The sequence below is a fragment of the Notolepis coatsorum genome (assembly GCF_963971535.1).
Source record: "Notolepis coatsorum genome assembly, chromosome: 4".
Taxonomy (NCBI): Eukaryota; Metazoa; Chordata; class Actinopteri; order Aulopiformes; family Paralepididae; genus Notolepis; species Notolepis coatsorum.
In genome coordinates, this window is record NC_140168.1 from 77,284,568 (window position 1) to 77,301,652 (window position 17,085).

At 41.6% G+C, this 17,085-nt stretch overlaps 1 protein-coding gene across 1 annotated transcript in view; it reads right to left on the reverse strand.

The window, feature by feature from the left end:
- pogza (pogo transposable element derived with ZNF domain a) overlaps nucleotides 1-17,085 on the reverse strand; it is a 112,200-nt gene that overhangs the window by 74,700 nt on the left and 20,415 nt on the right. The window contains exons 2-4 of the mRNA XM_084311990.1: nucleotides 10,276-10,441; nucleotides 4,189-4,286; nucleotides 534-633 (exon numbers count right to left, since the gene is read on the reverse strand). Of these exons, the coding sequence (XP_084168116.1) occupies nucleotides 534-633; nucleotides 4,189-4,286; nucleotides 10,276-10,441 (364 nt within the window). The remainder of the gene's footprint in view (nucleotides 1-533; nucleotides 634-4,188; nucleotides 4,287-10,275; nucleotides 10,442-17,085) is intronic.

Sequence of the window (17,085 nt, forward strand, 5' to 3'; positions counted from 1 at the left end):
TCACGAACGCTGTTACAAAAAGAAAATGGCTTCTTAACCTCTTAAGCATCGGACGGCTCAAATCCTTTTCAGTCAACCATACCGATCATGCAGTTTTCGATAAATGCAAAGACTGACTTGGGTTATTTTTTCGGCCCGTTGTGGGTCGCAGCTCAAAATCAACACCTCTCTTAGCCTGCTTAATTTAGCAAGTTGCCGTCGTTCATGTTTTTTTTCCTTGCTTATTTTCCAGACACAGAGGTAGTTGCCTCCTTGTCAGTTATATTGCGCCCTCTATCTGTTCATTGAAAAATGCTTTGAAAATACACCATTCTACTGACAGCGACAATGTAATAAGAGACAGACAACATTGTAACATATCATTGTTTGATAGTAGATAGAGTAAATGTCACGTGTTCAAGTAAATCATTAACGATCAATCAATCGATCTTCGATTAATTGTTATCATCCCTAGTACGTACAAAATTGTATTATCATAGACATGTTTTATTTATACAAATTGAGAGACTGGTGTAGTGGAGCTGGATACCTACCTCCAGGCTGCAGGGTGATGGGCTGTCCGTTCAGCATGAACCCCAGAGGACTCCCTGTGGAGCCGGCAGGCTGAGGGAACTGGGGGGTCGTCTCTGGTGACTGAACAACACAGACAACAAGAGACAGACAGAGTGGATAAACACATTATGTATTATTATGGGGGTTGTTACTTCAGTTAGAAAACAGTTCCTAAATGAAACTGTTGTGAATATGAAGGTCTACTGAATATGAAGGCGGCTAGTAACGCTCGTCACCAACGCAAGAGACACCGGGTTCGACTCCGGCTGTCGGCGTTGCCTCCGGCCTGGTCCGGCCGTCATACTAACTCAATTGGCAGAGTTAGCGGGTGGAAGTCGATGGGTGGTAATCTGGACGTTGTGGACAGCGACTCCTACAGGTCGGTTGGGGGACGCCTGCACAGCAGAGACAGGAAAATGGCGGGGGTAGTGCGAGCCTCCCACACGTTACACCTCGCCGAATGAGAGTCCGCGCTGGCAGGTGAAAAGATGTGACAGGCTGCCTCCACATGTATCGGAGGGGACATGTGATGCAAGGCTTCTATCCTCCCTACAACCGACCAGTGGGGGGCATATGCGAGCAACGTTCAAGACAGGGGAGGGGAGAATTGGCACGGCTAAATTGGGATGGGAGAAAAAATTGAAAAAGTGGATAAAAAAAGGTCTACTGAATATGAAGGTCTACTGAATATGAAGGTGTACAGAATATGAAGGTCTACTGAATATGAAGATCTACAGAATATGAAGGTACAGAATATGAAGGTCTACTGAATATGAAGGTGTACAGAATATGAAGGTGTATCATCATGGGTCCATGCAAAGTTATGGCTTTTTACTATACTGTCATCCACAATATTTTCATATAGTAATAAATATATACATATTTTTGTATATTGTATTCCTTGCAGCAGTATTAAAAAGTAAAATAAAATAGACAACTTTGAATGAAATAGCAGTGACGATTGTATTACAATATAAAGACAATAATAATATTTTTTTTAAAGAATTGTACTGGGAAAAATACACAGTCAAATACTGGTATACCGTCAAAAATAAGAAAAATACTGTGATATGATCCGAACTGCCCCTTTAAGCATACAGAAACTCAGTATTGTACCCGTACTCTTTGAGCAAAATGTTGTTGCTACACTATTAGCAAAGCTTGGAACTGTGGTTCTTGCTTTGGAACATTTGCTAAATATTCTACCTTTACATTTAACCCGTTCACTACCACACTACAGAAGGTTAACCTTTCACTACCACACTACAGACAGTTAACCTTCTGTAGTGTGGTTGTGAAAGGCTTAACCCTTTGGTAGTGTGGTTGTGAAAGGCTTAACCCTTTGTCGTGTGGCAGTGAAAGGGTTAACTCATCGACTGCCACGCTGTTTTTCCATCTTTACTCCCTGGCGCCAGCGTTATTGACCATTTTCACGATGTTTGCGGACCCATCGTATATTCTATATTATAGCTATGGAGACAATAGTATGGCTCATTTTTATTTCTACATACCTTAGTTTGTTATCTGCTATCTGCTATCATTACAAAAGCCTGTTTTATGATGGGGTTCGGTAAAATAGCCGTTACCTTTGTCAGCAGGTACTCCACTCTTGCTCCAAGTGTCTTGGATCACAACAGGATCAATAAATATAACGTTAAGTGCCTGTTAGCAGCACCAGGGTAACGTTAAATCCAGGAACGTACATCCAAACAGCCCGTTTTAAAATACTAGAATCCAACATAGTCTGGTGAAAACGCACATTATCCTCCATAAGTGTGATCGTTTTGTCTTCTTCTTCATAATCTCTAATAGTTCGCTCGCCATTGCATTGCAGTTTGCAGGGTAGTGGCTACTAGTACTATTGTGCCTCGGAGTGCTCGGGCCCGACTATACCACGGAGCAGAATAGGTTACCCCCCCGAGTCCTCGGCCGGTTTGACTATAGTATTTTTATGATTTACCAGAAGTGCTGAGTCCAATGTAGTCTGGTGAAAATGCTCGTTATCATCCATAAGTGTGATCGTTTTGTCTTCTTCTTCATAATCTCCAATAGTTCGATCGCCATTGCTCTGGAGTGCTCTCAACTCCGGCGGCAACTAATCTGGCCAGCAGTGAGCAAGCAAACAGACCCCCACAGTAAACTAGCCCAGTTCAAAAGGTAGGCGATCAGCGTTTCCGTTAGCCGGTAATTACCGGTATTTGACCGGCAAAATCTGTTGAAGTCAGACATATTTAATCTCTCCGGTCTTAATGTCCGGTGAAAATAATTCCCTCTAAGCACAATTTGATTATTTGAATTGTATTAAAATAGGCTAAAATTAAACAGCCTATGCGATGAACGAAACAATCATTACATTTGTTTCATCGTTGCTTCACTAAGCAGGTATAATAATGTTGTCAGCGGGAGCTTGCTGCTAGATTTGCGACTGCATGCAGCTGCAGAGCCACAGAATCCACCATAACCCACCCATCTGTACCGGCACAGTGCAGTACTCCAATTCAGCCATTGGCAATTCAGCTGTTGGGTGGGGGGCGCTGTTGAGTGGTCCCCAGATAGAGCCTGAAAACAGCTGAATCTGCTGGTCTGCAGCGCCATACTCTCGCAAATAAGTCGTTGGGAGGTGGAGAGTCGTCACGCAAACCCACGATAATGTTGCCGTCTCTCTCTGCCAAATTTCTCAGTTCTTCGCTTGATATAATTAATACAAATGTCCAATATAACGGAATTCGTTAGCTCATAAAAATGTGATTATAACAGACTGCTGTTTATTAATGTCGGGCGACTGCCCACAGACACCTATTTGATTTAAAGACGGCAGCAGCACGGAGTCTCTGGACTTATTTTATTTGGAATATAATGACTGTATACGCAAAAGTAGCCTAGTTTTAAGTTAAAATATTATAAATCTACATGCCTTGAGGATGTCATTCTTTATATAGCCTACCTATCAATTGTTTTTAAGCTCAATAAACTCTGACCGGAATTTCTCTCATTTGACCGGTAGATTTAAATCTACCGGACCCTGAGACCGGAAACCCTGTAGGCAATACTGCCACCTATCGGGATTCGATCGTCATTTAAATTCTAAGTTAATCAGAGGCCACAGGAAGACTCACAAATGTCTGTGTGAGTAATCAAAAAAACAAAAAACAAAAAAAACCGAGATCAAGCGTTGGCTTTCAGAAACAAGATATCTCGTTTTTGGCGCTCAATGAGTTAATGTGCACTGTCCCTGGGTAAAGAAATGTATTAAATAAAAAAAATTACTTAACTAACTATGCCTATACTACTACCTACAATGCTAATATGTCCATAATACTATCTACTATGCTAATATGTCTATACTACTAGTATGCACTGAGTGTAGCACTCAAGTTCAACACTATTTGATGAACAATACCCCTGACCCTTAGCTGCCAGAGATGTACCCCCCCCTGCTGACTTATTGTACACAATTTGTAAGTCGCTTTGGATAAAAGTGTCAGCTAAATTACTAAATGTAAAATTAAATGTAGCACTCTAGTTTTTGGTTTTAGGGAGAAAGTTGTTCATGTTCACTAATATATTTGGACCATCTTTAAAAAGCTTCAGACCTCTAAAAAGGTTTCTGCATGTGTGTCTCTGGGTGAGGCCTACATTGAGTATGCCGTTGTGACCAGGGGGGCTGCTGGCTGGATCAGGGAGGACGTCTGTGGGGATCGGGATGACATTCATCTCACCGTCAGGGTCCTCCGCTGCTGGGGACACAACAAGGATCAGGACCAGAGGTGGAATAAAAAAACTCCCTACAAGCTCATGATTACTGGGGGCATAACAACCTCAATGCAGAGATGAACATTCAAAAATATTAGGGATGCCCCGATCATGTTTTTTGCCACCGATACCGATCACCGATCGTCGTGAGCCATATCGGCCGATACCAATACCGATCGTTTTTGATTAAAAAAAATAAAAAATTAGTTTATATAAATTTTTATTTTTTATTAAATATATATATTATATAATTAGACTTGTACTTGTATTATCTGCGAGACATCGCCACCACGCAACAAGTCAAAATGCTCGCTATCTGCAAACAGCTCCACTGTCTGTGTGTACTCTAGTAGCCTCCAGCTCCAAAAAGGATTCTCCTGTGCTGCAGCTGGACCTATTGGTAACGTTACTGTGCTTTGCTTTGGTCATATCACATTCAGCAAGCCCTCAGCTCGAATACGCATTGAATGAATGTTATAAGACATTGATATCAGGAGCTATCTGTAGCTACTGCTAGCCGGCTAGATGACGTTAAGACAGAACTTTTTAGTTCAATGGGACATTTCGTTTTGAACAGTGAACTAACGTCAGCTGACGCGAGCTAACGCAAGCTAACGGAGGTATCAACATGGACTACTAGACTTGCTGGAGCATTTGTTGATATCAGAAGCTATCAGTAGCTAGCCGGCTAAATACCGTTAGACAATGCCTACTAAAAGTGAATAGTTGACTGGGTAATTTTGTTTAAACAGTAACGATAGCTAGGTAGCTAACGTTAGCTCAGGTCGAATGCACTATAGACTCAAGCAGAGGAGCCGCCTCTCAGTCCTCTGTGTTTACAAATTGTACACGGGTGCGGGCGGGGCAAGGGAGCAGCGGCAGTTTGCAGGTCCTGTGTGTCTGAGACAGACAGCGAGTGAGATCTCCGCTTGATCGGTTTTCCGCGATCGGCGAATATGACTCATTATCGGAATTCACCGATCGCATATTTATACTGATTATCGGCCGATACCGATCGGTGGCCGATCGATCGGGGCATCCCTAAAAAATATAATTGAAAGCTGTGGTGTAAAGAGATGCTGAGGTGAGAGATGTTTTCTGTGTGTTACACGCATGTATGCGTGTGTGTGCACATGAATGAATGAAAACTTTATTTAACAGATTGCAGAATGGGTACAATACAGTACGGCTCAATACACACAATTGTTAAGGGGATGCAGACCAGAGAAAGACGTTTGTCTTGTTTACATCAGGGTCCCCCATTTTCAATTTATAGTAACATTTATGACATACACAACATACATGACATCTTGACATTTATGGCATAGGGACATACATGACATACAGGTATATATAGTACTGTTAAATTTGTGACATATATGCACATATACAGTACTGTTACCCATAGATCCTGACAGAGAGTATATACATATGATGGGGAGGAGACTGTACATTAGGAGGGGGTGGGTGGGTGGGAGAGAAATACACATACGGTGGGGAGAGAATATATACATACGGTGGGGAGGAGACTGTCTATTAGGAGGGGGTGGGGGGGTTTGGACATTTACGGTGACCAGTTTCGACTTGCAGCCTCCCGTAGATGTTCTTTAACACTTTGAGTGCCAGCAGGGGGCGCACGATTTAGCGCTTGAGTGCCAGTGCTGTAGTCAATGGGAGGGCGAGCACATTTGCGAACGCATAAACTACCGGTATATCTTAAATTATGGCTATGTGTCTAATACGCCCGTCGCTTATCAATGACTTGTTTGCAGTCAACATTGTCGAAACGGATTGTTTTTTTAATTGGTAAATTTCCGTTTTATACCATTTTGAAAAACTTTCGTTTTTGGAAACTTCCTGAAAAAAGGTGATTCTGCAGGAATCGCGCTTTAGTGGAATACACAAAACACGTAGTAATTTTTCGGCCTATTTATGAATCGTTTTCAAATAAATGCTAGATTATCGATAGTATATGTGTACTTATGCACGCTAGAGAAGCGGGCTGAAAAATCTATTATCTTATTTCCTGATCAGCACACATATCCCAAGACTGGTAAAATAAATTCCTTACCTCAGATCAAATGTTCTCCAAAAAGATTATTCCAATTCCCGATCGCCATTCCAAATATCGATCGCGTTTATTGATCCAACGCTGGGTCCATGCTGTTCTGCGGCTCGGCAATGAATGGGATCGTCTCCGGTTACATGCCTGACAAGTAAAATGTGGATTCTGGACTATTTTTTTCCCATCCATTTCATTCAGTCCAATCCAATGGGTGGAATACCATCCGGAGAGACGATAGGGGGCGGTATTTTCCCTGTTCGAGCTCAGATAGATCCCCAATGGTAACGTGAGGCTAGATTGATGAAAAATGTATGGAAATCAATAATAAAAAAAAATCCGATTAAATAACGAGATTTCTCGTTCTTGGCACTCAACGCATGGCATGAACTAACGAGATTTCACGTCGTTGGCACTCAAAGTGTTAAGAGCGGTTTTGAATGTGGGTAGGGATTCACATTCCTTTACAGCTTTGGGTAGGGCGTTCCACATTGATGTGGCATAATTGCGAAACGTGTTTAGTCCCTTGTTTGAGCCGAATCTGGGTTTAACATGATGTTATGGGTTTTACAATGATGGTGTTGTGGTCGTGGTATTCACTGACCTTTGGGAAGTATTTTGACATGTACATGGGTACCTTAGTCGTATAGTGTATCTTGTAGACCAGGCCCATTGCAAGTTGCTGTACTCTGTCGTCTACTCTAAGCCATCCTAGGTAGTCAAAGTGGGCAGGGGTGAGGTGGGTTCTAGGAGTAAGGTCAAGTAGTAGTAGTAGTCTGACCAGTTTGTTTTGTGATGTTTGTAATCTTGTTTTTAGCGCCTTTGAGGTGCTTTGGTACCATGAGGTGCAAGCATAGTCGTAGTACCCTTAAATGAGTGCTCCTGCCAGAGTCTTCAGGGTATTCTTGTTTACCAGAGAGGAGATCCGGTACAAGAATCTAGTCGTTGGTTGACTTTTTTTATTACCTTGGATGCCATTTTGTCACAGGAAAGATTTGCCTCTAGGATGGACCCTAGGTATGTAATTTCATCTTTCCTTGTGACAATATTGTCACCCACTGTAACTGAGAAGCCGTCGGTCTTGCCGAGTTTGTTATTTGATCCGAAGAGAATGGACTCCGTTTTACCCAGGTGTAATGATTGTTTGTTATCAGCGAGCCAGGTGCAGATACTGCCGAGTTCTGAGCTGAGGGTTTTTTCAACCTGTAACTTGTTCTTGTCAGAGACCAGCAGGGCTGAGTCGTCCGCGAACAAGAACAAGTTGCAGTCACAAGCTGACGACATGTCATTTGCATAAATTAGGAACAGTAGCGGTCCTAGTATGCTTCCTTGTGGAACACCACAGCTCACTGGGAGGGGGGGGATAGAGTACCGTTTACCTCCACCATCTGTTCTCTCCCCTCAAGGATTGCATCCAGCTCACTGATAAACTATCAAAACCAATTGCTTTTAGCTTGTTAATCAGAATGGAGTGATTGACAGTGTCGAAGGCCTTTTGTAGGTCCAGTATGACCATGCCGCAGTATTTGCCCGCGTCCACCTCATGTTTGATGTGGTCGTTCAAATAGAGAAGGCATGTTGTCAGTGGAGTGGGATGTTCTGAAACCAGATTGGAATTCGTAGATTCGATTTTCTTCCGCTAGGTACTTTTCGACCTGTTCATAGACATTTTTTTCCATGACTTTCGAGATGGAGGTAAGAATAGAAACAGGGCGGTAGTTACCTGGGTCTAATTTGCTGCCCTTTTTGTGCAGAGGGGTCACTCTCGCAATTTTGAAGTCCTTGGGGACGTGTCCCTGTTTTATGGAGAGGTTTATTATGTGTGTGATGACTGGGGTGATGGCGGCTGCTGAGTCTCTGAGGAATTTGGAGGGGATGTTGTCATGGCCAGTGGCCTTTAGGTTGGAGGGCGCTCAGTTTTTTGAGTACCTCATCTGTTGTTACCATTTCCAGTTTGAAGTCGTCTTTGCTTACCCCTAGGTTTTTGTAGTATGCTACTATGTGTTCTACCCCATAATGCCCTGAGTGGGAGGGTAGTTTGTTTACCAGTGTTGTGGCTATGTTTGTGAAGAAAATGTTTAAGTAATTGGCTACATCCAGCTTGTCTGTGATGAGCGTGTTGTCCGTCTTTATGTTTATGTTTGAGAATCTGGTTTACATTTTTTACTGCAGCCTAGTTGATTATAGAGTAATTTCCAAAGTTCACGTGGTTTGTTTTTGTTTTACTCAGTTTTGTCATTGACAGGGCTGTACAGTGCGACATATATATCGCACGTGCTACAGCAACAGCGGTCTGTGCGATGGATGGATTTACTTCAATAGCACTGGTGCGATAGGGATTCGGTTCATATAGATACTCTTATTTTGAAAATCCTGTAGCGGGTCTCATTTCTGCCCACGCGCAGCTCCAGCTAGGCTCCGAAAGCTAGCAACGTTCAGGTGCATATGATACTCTTATTTTGAAAAAACTCTTGTGACAACTCGCCGAGTCATATCCGCCCTATCCGTGCTTCTGCAAGCAGAGCAGCGCGTTGGTCGGTTGGTGCGCACTGCTGCGTTAACACAGCAGTGCGCCTACACGTCCCGAAATAAGTCCGTGGTGTTTTTTTTTTCTCGCAACGGGTCAAATGCATCTACATGCTTTGCACCGTCGCCATTCCTTTATGCGCACATCGCCCGAAATTAACGTTTATGTACCATTACAATCACTACAACGTTAGCAAGCTAACAAGCTAATCCTGATCAGAGGCAGAGGCGCAGAGCCAGCAGACACAGTGTGGACTGGGGAAAGGGAAATTGGGGGGCACTCTCTCCCCTTCCCTGTGTGTGTGTGTGCGTGCGTTTGGAAAGACGATGAAGTCACTAGTCAGAACTCAGGACAGGAGTATATTATAGTAAACTGAGGATGGACAGATAATGTTGATATTCAAATATAAACAAGTTTCGAGAGGAGTGGAAGTTTGAAGACAGACTAGACTACAATATGATGCGGGGGTGGTGAGTTGAAACAGTGTGTGTGAATGAATGAATGAAAACTTTATTTAACAGATTGCAGAATGGGTACAGTACAGTACGGCTCAATACACACAATTGTTAAGGGGATGCAGACCAGAGAAAGACGTTTGTCTTGTTTACATCAGGGTCCCCCATTGTGTGTGTGTGTGTCCCAACCGACCCCACTTCTATGTTTCAATAAATTATTTGCATTTAAAACTATTAACGCTGACTCATTCCTTCAGTCCACTCAAAATTATGCTAATATTCCTTATGTTGTTTATGATATTAATTGAAAATAGCATATGAGAGTATCATAGTAATAATAACACATGGCGATATACTAAATGACAGCCAAACATGGCACTGCAACTAAATAACACAAATACAATAGGCACATTTGTGACTGTTACAAATATAACACGTTTTATACTTGTGCTACAAGATTTTGGCCTGTGCTACAAAACTATCAACCTCTGTAGCACCAGTGCTATGTGCAAAAAAAGTTAACGTACAGCCCTGCATTGATGAAATTTCTTTTTGCGGTTTTGATCATGGTGTTTACGTCATTTCTTAGTCTGTTTCTTTGAATTTTTTGTTCAACCACGTGGGCTTGGAGTTCACTGTTTGAGCTTTTGGAAAGCTTTGTCTGACTTTTATGAAGTTCAGAGCATTTTTTGTCTCTGGTTTTCATAGCGGTGCATGTCTTTAATTTGTGATGTTTCATTTTTAGTTCACACTCAGGATTATCAAAATGTAATCATGAAGCATGTCGTTATTTTGTATAGACAATGTTTAATTGAATTCACAGAAAACATACATCGTTATTGAGATGATAGAAGATTTTGTCCATATCGCACAGCCCTAATAAATTAAATGTAGAGTTCGTAATGAGATGGTTACACTCTACTCACATATCCCAGGCTCCTTCTCTCCTCTCTTTCCCTGGTGGCTTTTCTCTGAGGACTCTTTGGTTGGTTCCACATCGTCCTCCTTGCATTCCAACTGCATCCCCCCAGTGGCCCCTGGGCTCTCCGGTGCCGGCTCCTCCTCCATAACAGGCTCCTCCTCCATAACAGGCTACAGTCGTAAAAGGTACAGTCAGATAACACCATGGATGTGTTCAGGTACAGTCAGATAACACCAGGGATGTGATCAGGTACAGTCAGACAACACCATGGATGTGTTCAGGTACAGTCAGATAACACCAGGGATGTGATCAGGTACAGTCAGACAACACCAGGGATGTGTTCAGGTACAGTCAGATAACACCAGGGATGTGATCAGGTACAGTCAGACAACACCAGGGATGTGTTCAGGTACTAGGGCTGGGTATCGCCACCGATTTCCCGAATCGATTAGATTCACAAGGTCCCGAATCGATTCGATTTCCGATTAAATTCTATTCAATGCTATAATATTGTAATAATAATAAACATTCTTTGTATAGCACTTTTCATACAGAAACTGCAGCTCAAAGTGCTTCACAACAGAAAAATGAGCACATAAAGTGCAGACATATAAAATCACAGTTTTTCACATTAGGATCTAACATCCCAACAGGCCACCGTGTTTATGGTTTGATTCAGTTTTAACACTTTGAGTGCCACGCCGGGTTTTCCTTTTTACCCCCTTGATGCCACGGTCCACTTCAATGTTAATATCGCCTAATCTATGTTTTAAATTATGGCTATGTGTCTAATCTGCCCGTCGCTTATCAAGGAATACTTTTCCAGTCAGTGCTGTCAAGGCAGATTGGTTTTTTATCGCTTCATTTCCGTTTCAGAGCATTTTGAAAAGCACCCGTTTTGAGGTAAAAAACAGTTCATTCCAGACCATTCTATGATAATCGTCTTTTACTGGAATATTCCAGAACGTTGATATTTGTCGGCCTATTTATGAATCGTTTTCAAATAAACGCTAGATGATCAATATTATACGTGCACGCAAGCACATTCGAGCCGCGCACGGATAATCGCCGTGTTCATTTCCTCTTGAACTTTTACAGTGAAACCGAAAGAGCCCATTTCACAAAACAGCCTATATCTTCATCAAAATTTGTCTGATTATCCTAACACTGATAACATAGATTCCTTACCTGACATCAGATGGTATCCAACTGGTATATTCCAATTCCTGATCACCATTCGAAAAAATCGATAAGTGTATGGATCCAACACGATACAGTAGTACACATGATTCCGCGGGGCTGAGACTCCAGAATGAACTGTGGTAACCCCGGCTGGATCAGTGGACTGGAAAATGTGGAGTACCGGATTTTTTTCCCCATCCATTTTCATTGAGTCCATTCCAAAATCCCTTATGTCATCTGGGAGACGATAGGGGGCGCTTTTTTCCACATATGATCGCCGGCGGCGCTCGGGTATACTCGGGTAGGCTCGCGTGATGCAATATGATTTCAGATCGCTAAAAAAAATTAAATAAAAGAAATCCGAGAAATCTCGTGAGTGGCTTTCAACATAACTATCGCAAACCCGAGATATCTCGTGTGTGGCAGTGAAAGTGTTAAATAGACAATAATAAAAAGAGTAAGATTAAATAGACAGATAAAAATAGTGCAATAGTGCATTGCAATAAAATAGTAGAATAGAATAGATAAAAAAAAAAATGTACAGTGCAATAAAATAGTTCTGGATTACTGTTCAACAGTTCAAAGTCGTCTTTACCTTCTCTGTTTGGTATCCACAGTTTAAAACATGACAGTCTTCCCTCCTGTTTTATACCCACTTTGAGCCTTCGAACCTCCCACTCAGGGCAAACCTCCCTCTTACAGCGCAGACACACCAGCCCCGTGCGAAGGCAGGCGGGCGACCAGCGCTTCACTTTCGCTCCCATGTTAACGGACGTAGCTGTGCCCACCGGCCGCACGACTAGCAGGCTGGAAGCGATCGTTTTCGCTTTGGTAGGATTCAGAGGCATGCGCCACGCGCATTTTCACAGAAATACACTCAATATCTGCATTATTACCACACATATAGATGTTGTTCAACCAGCTAATGTGTCTATCTTTCCCAATACAAATAAACCATATTACTACAGGGCTCGAAATTGCGACCGAATTGGTCGCATATGCGACCGAAATTGTACTTGTGCAACCTCAAAATATAATTGGGAGCATTCGTGCGAGTGCAAATAATTGTTCTGGTGCAGCTAACATCATCTCAACGTCAACACTCTGTTGACACTAAGCTAGTTTGCCGACAGCAATGTTATCCCAACACATAGTTCCGTGTGTGAATAATGTTGAGCCACCACAAAAGATGAATCCAAAGTTTAATCCAGTAAGAATAGTACTAGGCTATATAACATACATCTTTGCAAGTAGATTACATTAGCAAAATGCCCTTTTGACATATAGCCTACATATTCATAATCATGAACGTTTATTTGGAAGTATACTTAGTTTTAAAGTGGTCAGACAGTTCCCTCTGTGTGTAATACAGACAGTCTTCACACATTCATAAATAACACTTACAGAAAAGCTTATTGTGCACTGTAATACGTTTTGTTCAATGGGGGATTTTTTTTATGTACCGAATACCATGATACCCTCAAAATGTCATACCGGCACATGCCTAGTCTACACTATAGGCTACACTACTAGGTCTACACTATACTATAGTTTAAGGCTACTTTCACTGTATTACAGTACTGTTATATTGTCGTTTTTTTTATCAATAAAAAATATATATTACGTATATATTGTTGGTGCTCCTTACATTTTGGTGGGTGCTCATACATTTTTGCTGGTGCTCCCAACTTTTTGAAGTTGGGAGCACGAGTGCTACCAAGTAAAAATGTTAATTTCGAGCCCTGTACTATACTTTTTTACTGTACAGTCACACTAATCATCATTCTAAAATGAATTCAAACATTTGAATTAATTATATAATAACTGGTTATACATGCAAAATGGACAATAGAACACTGGAACTGGAAATTAGGGCCGTTTTAAATACTTCAAAGCTTCGTTCGATGGGCATGGGATTCGTGGGAAAATAAAATTTTATAAAATATATTAAAAAAAAGATTCTATTATTAATTTTTTTACCTGCAAAATCAACTCTGCCTCTCTTTGTTAACTACAAAAAGCAATGCATTTTGGTATTTAAGATGAGGTCGGACTTGGCACTGACAGATATGTGTTCATTGTGCTGCTTTTATAAAGCCTCAAATGACGGCTTAAATATTTCATGAAAGCAAAGTGTTTCGTTTGTCTAAGATTTAAAAAGGTTTAAACTTTACAGCACTGACAAAGTTGAACAAAGTGCTGTACAAGTCCCACAAAATAATTTTTATTTTTTAATTAATTTAGTATTATTATTTTTTTAATCTCGAAGCTTCGAATTAAAATCGAATCTAGGCCCCGAAGCTTCGAATTCGAAAAATTCAAAGGTCAACCCTACAAATAAGACATGTTTGGCAAATAAGACAATAAGATGTGTTACGGTCTGGGTGATGTCTCAGTAAGTGGTTTCATAGATTTGTTGTATTTCCCACAATCATTATCTATGTCTGTCACTATAGCCAATGGAAATGCTAGAAATGGTCACATGTGCTGGGAGAACCAATGGAAAATGCCTATCCTGAGGCCAAAATAAATTGCAGACCACTGGTCTACACCCTCCCCAGACCGACAGTGGGCAATGCGCGCAACGACCAGGAAGGGAATTGGCATAACGATTAAAGTGAAAAAATAAAACAAAAATGTTTTATTCAAGATCGATCTTGGGATTTTATGAATCGATAATCACTCATTCAAATGAAGATAGATTCAGAATCAGGATTTTTTTTCAACCCAGCCCTATCAGGTACAGTCAGACAACACCAGGGAGGTTTTCAGGATAGTCAGAATACCCCCAAAACATGCACCACGCTCCCGAGTCCCCACCTCACCCCCAAACCTCACCCCCAAACTACTGCTATCAGTTTGTTCCAATAAGAAACCATGCTGTTCCTGTTCTCACTACTATCAGACTCAAGAAGAAATGATTGACACGTACTGTAACACTTAGCAACCTCAGACCCATCATCGCTCAGCCAAGGCCGGCCTCACCCCCCATCACAAAATCACTGACAATGGCCCTTCTGAATGTTAGATCGTTGAGCAACAAATCTTCCTTAATCAATGATCCGATAACTGAAAAGAATTTGCAATGCATGTTCAGTGTTTCCCCTACCTACCACGTTAGCAAGCTAGTGAGCTAGCGGTGCCACAGATGGCTATGTTTATTGTTTATGTTGACAACAACAAGCGACACCGTATATTAACACATTGGTCGCCAAGAACGAGTTATGCCGTTTTTGCCCGCCATGCGTTGAACGCCAAGAACGACTTACGCCGTTTTTGGGATCAATATTAAAGTTTTTCGCCATGGCATTCATAATTCATCCAGCCAACCTCCGGACTGCAGTGGGACCCTGTATGAGATAGCAACGCCTCAATACCGCCGCCTGGTGGATGGTCAGGCGAGATACACTCTCGCCAAAACCGGAAGTGCCGATCGGTGATCGGTGCGTAGAGGAAATCCCTCCGGCAGTGATATCTTGTTACGTGGCTCCAGACAAACACTATAGTGCATTTGGATCGCTTTCTAAACTTAAATCGATATGATTTCGGCGTTTATTGCACCATACAAACCGGAAATGGATCTAGGAGATCGGCGTCAAATAATTGGGATCTTTTTCCTCCAGTCTCATCGGCAAACGGTAAGAGGACAGTAACGTTATTTTCAGCCCGATTGTTTATTCATTTCACTGCAAACCATCTGATCAATATATCAACCCATACTAAATAAAGCCGTTACTGACGATCAAGGAATTATAAACGACCCCCCCCCCCCTTTCCTTCACACATGATGAAGCATAATGTATACCGATCATATACATTTGAATTTTTTAATATAGCGTGTATAGGAAAGAAACGCCAATCGATAATCTATCATATGCTTCAGGGCCTATAACTACTGTTTTTGGAATTACAGCAGAAAAGATTAAAAACATACTTATATTCTCGACGCTATTAACACAACAATGTATGAATGAAAAAATATAACGTTCCCACATCCTGAACGATAATCGATGTTGAATGGGCCATAGTAATGTCAATATAGCAATAAAATTTAAAAAGTTATAGCCCTGCAAAGAAGGTAAACATCTCCATAGGATTTCAACAGTGGCAGACTGGGTACTTTGATGGGCACAACCCCCGGCGCCCAATGTGTTAACACATTGGACGCCAGACCCGACATAAGTCGGGGTAACTCGCCGAACGTTGGGCGCCAAACCAGAGAAAAGTCGGGTTTTCATCGTTATTTCTTTTATTCCATATTTCCATTCATAATCCATCCATCCAGCCTGATGTTATCATTGGGAATGGGTCTGAGATTGCAAACGTCTTACGCCTTGTGGCCGGTATTGCACATCCTTGGAAACCCTCTGGCTGGTGTGTCGATCTAAGAAGTCCGGTCCGGGTTTTCCTTCTCTGGCATGAGTAACGTTTATAACACATGGATTGGGGAGACTCGAGCACCTAGACAAGGTAAGGGCTCAGGGGAGGAAATTAGGCCATTTTACTCGCCAAATGCGAGCCGAGTATTCTTTATGTTTGGCGAGTGATTCATGAAGAGTAGTAAACAAAACAAAAAAATCATTCTGCAATCTGCTGATTCGCTCACTGGCACAAGCCGAACTCTGACTCCCCCCTTATGATTCCTCCCATTTGCGCCTCATAATAATCCATAACCAATGAACATCATCGTTGCGCTCTAAGCTCCTCCAATGAACACTCGTTTTCTAGAAGATGCCGCCCATCTAGGGGAAGTGGATAGACTGCGTGCGGCCCTACAGACTCCTGTCACCGGCTTGACAACGTAGACAAACTTAGACAAAAACATATCAGTGGATGATAATTGCATGTAGAGTCGTCGCTTTCGGATATCAGTGTGGTCTGACATGGGGGCGAACAACAGCATGCGACGCGTCTCCTTCGAGTCGGATGAGAATGACAAGTGGGCGTGAGGCTAACGATTCCACTCACTCAAGTCAACCAGGCCAGCATTAGCCGGCTAGCTACCTAGCATGTAACAAGCTACCATATCGCATGTTCAACATAGTGGACGACTATACTGAGCGGCTTTGCTTAAATGCAGCCGAGTGACATTTTACTTCACAACGGTGATGTTGTCATACTTGTCATTCAGAATACACCTGCTGAACCCCTAGGCCTAACAAAATTAATAGTTGGTTTCAGGTTGGTTGTCAGTTTGGCCATGGGTAGGTAGGGAATTTATTTTATTTTATTTTTTTATTTTATTCTTTCCCACGGCGACTATGGATAAGGAATTTCTTTATTTAATTAAAATGTTCACAACAACATGGATGCATGTACTCTGCCAGCATGTTTAATATCCATAATACTAAATGTTTGACTAAGATTTCTATGAAACTTTATTCTAAAAAAAAATATATATATATATATATATATATATATATATATATATATATATATATATATATATATATATATATATATAAAAATACAAAAAAAATTATAATTTTTTTTTAAAAACTCATAAAATATATTGGGTCGCACCTAAATCGGCAGGGTCGGTCGGCAACCTGAAACCAACTATTAATTTTGTTAGGCCCTAGCGTTGACATGAGATTCGATTCCAATGTATTGTCATCATACAGCACAAGTA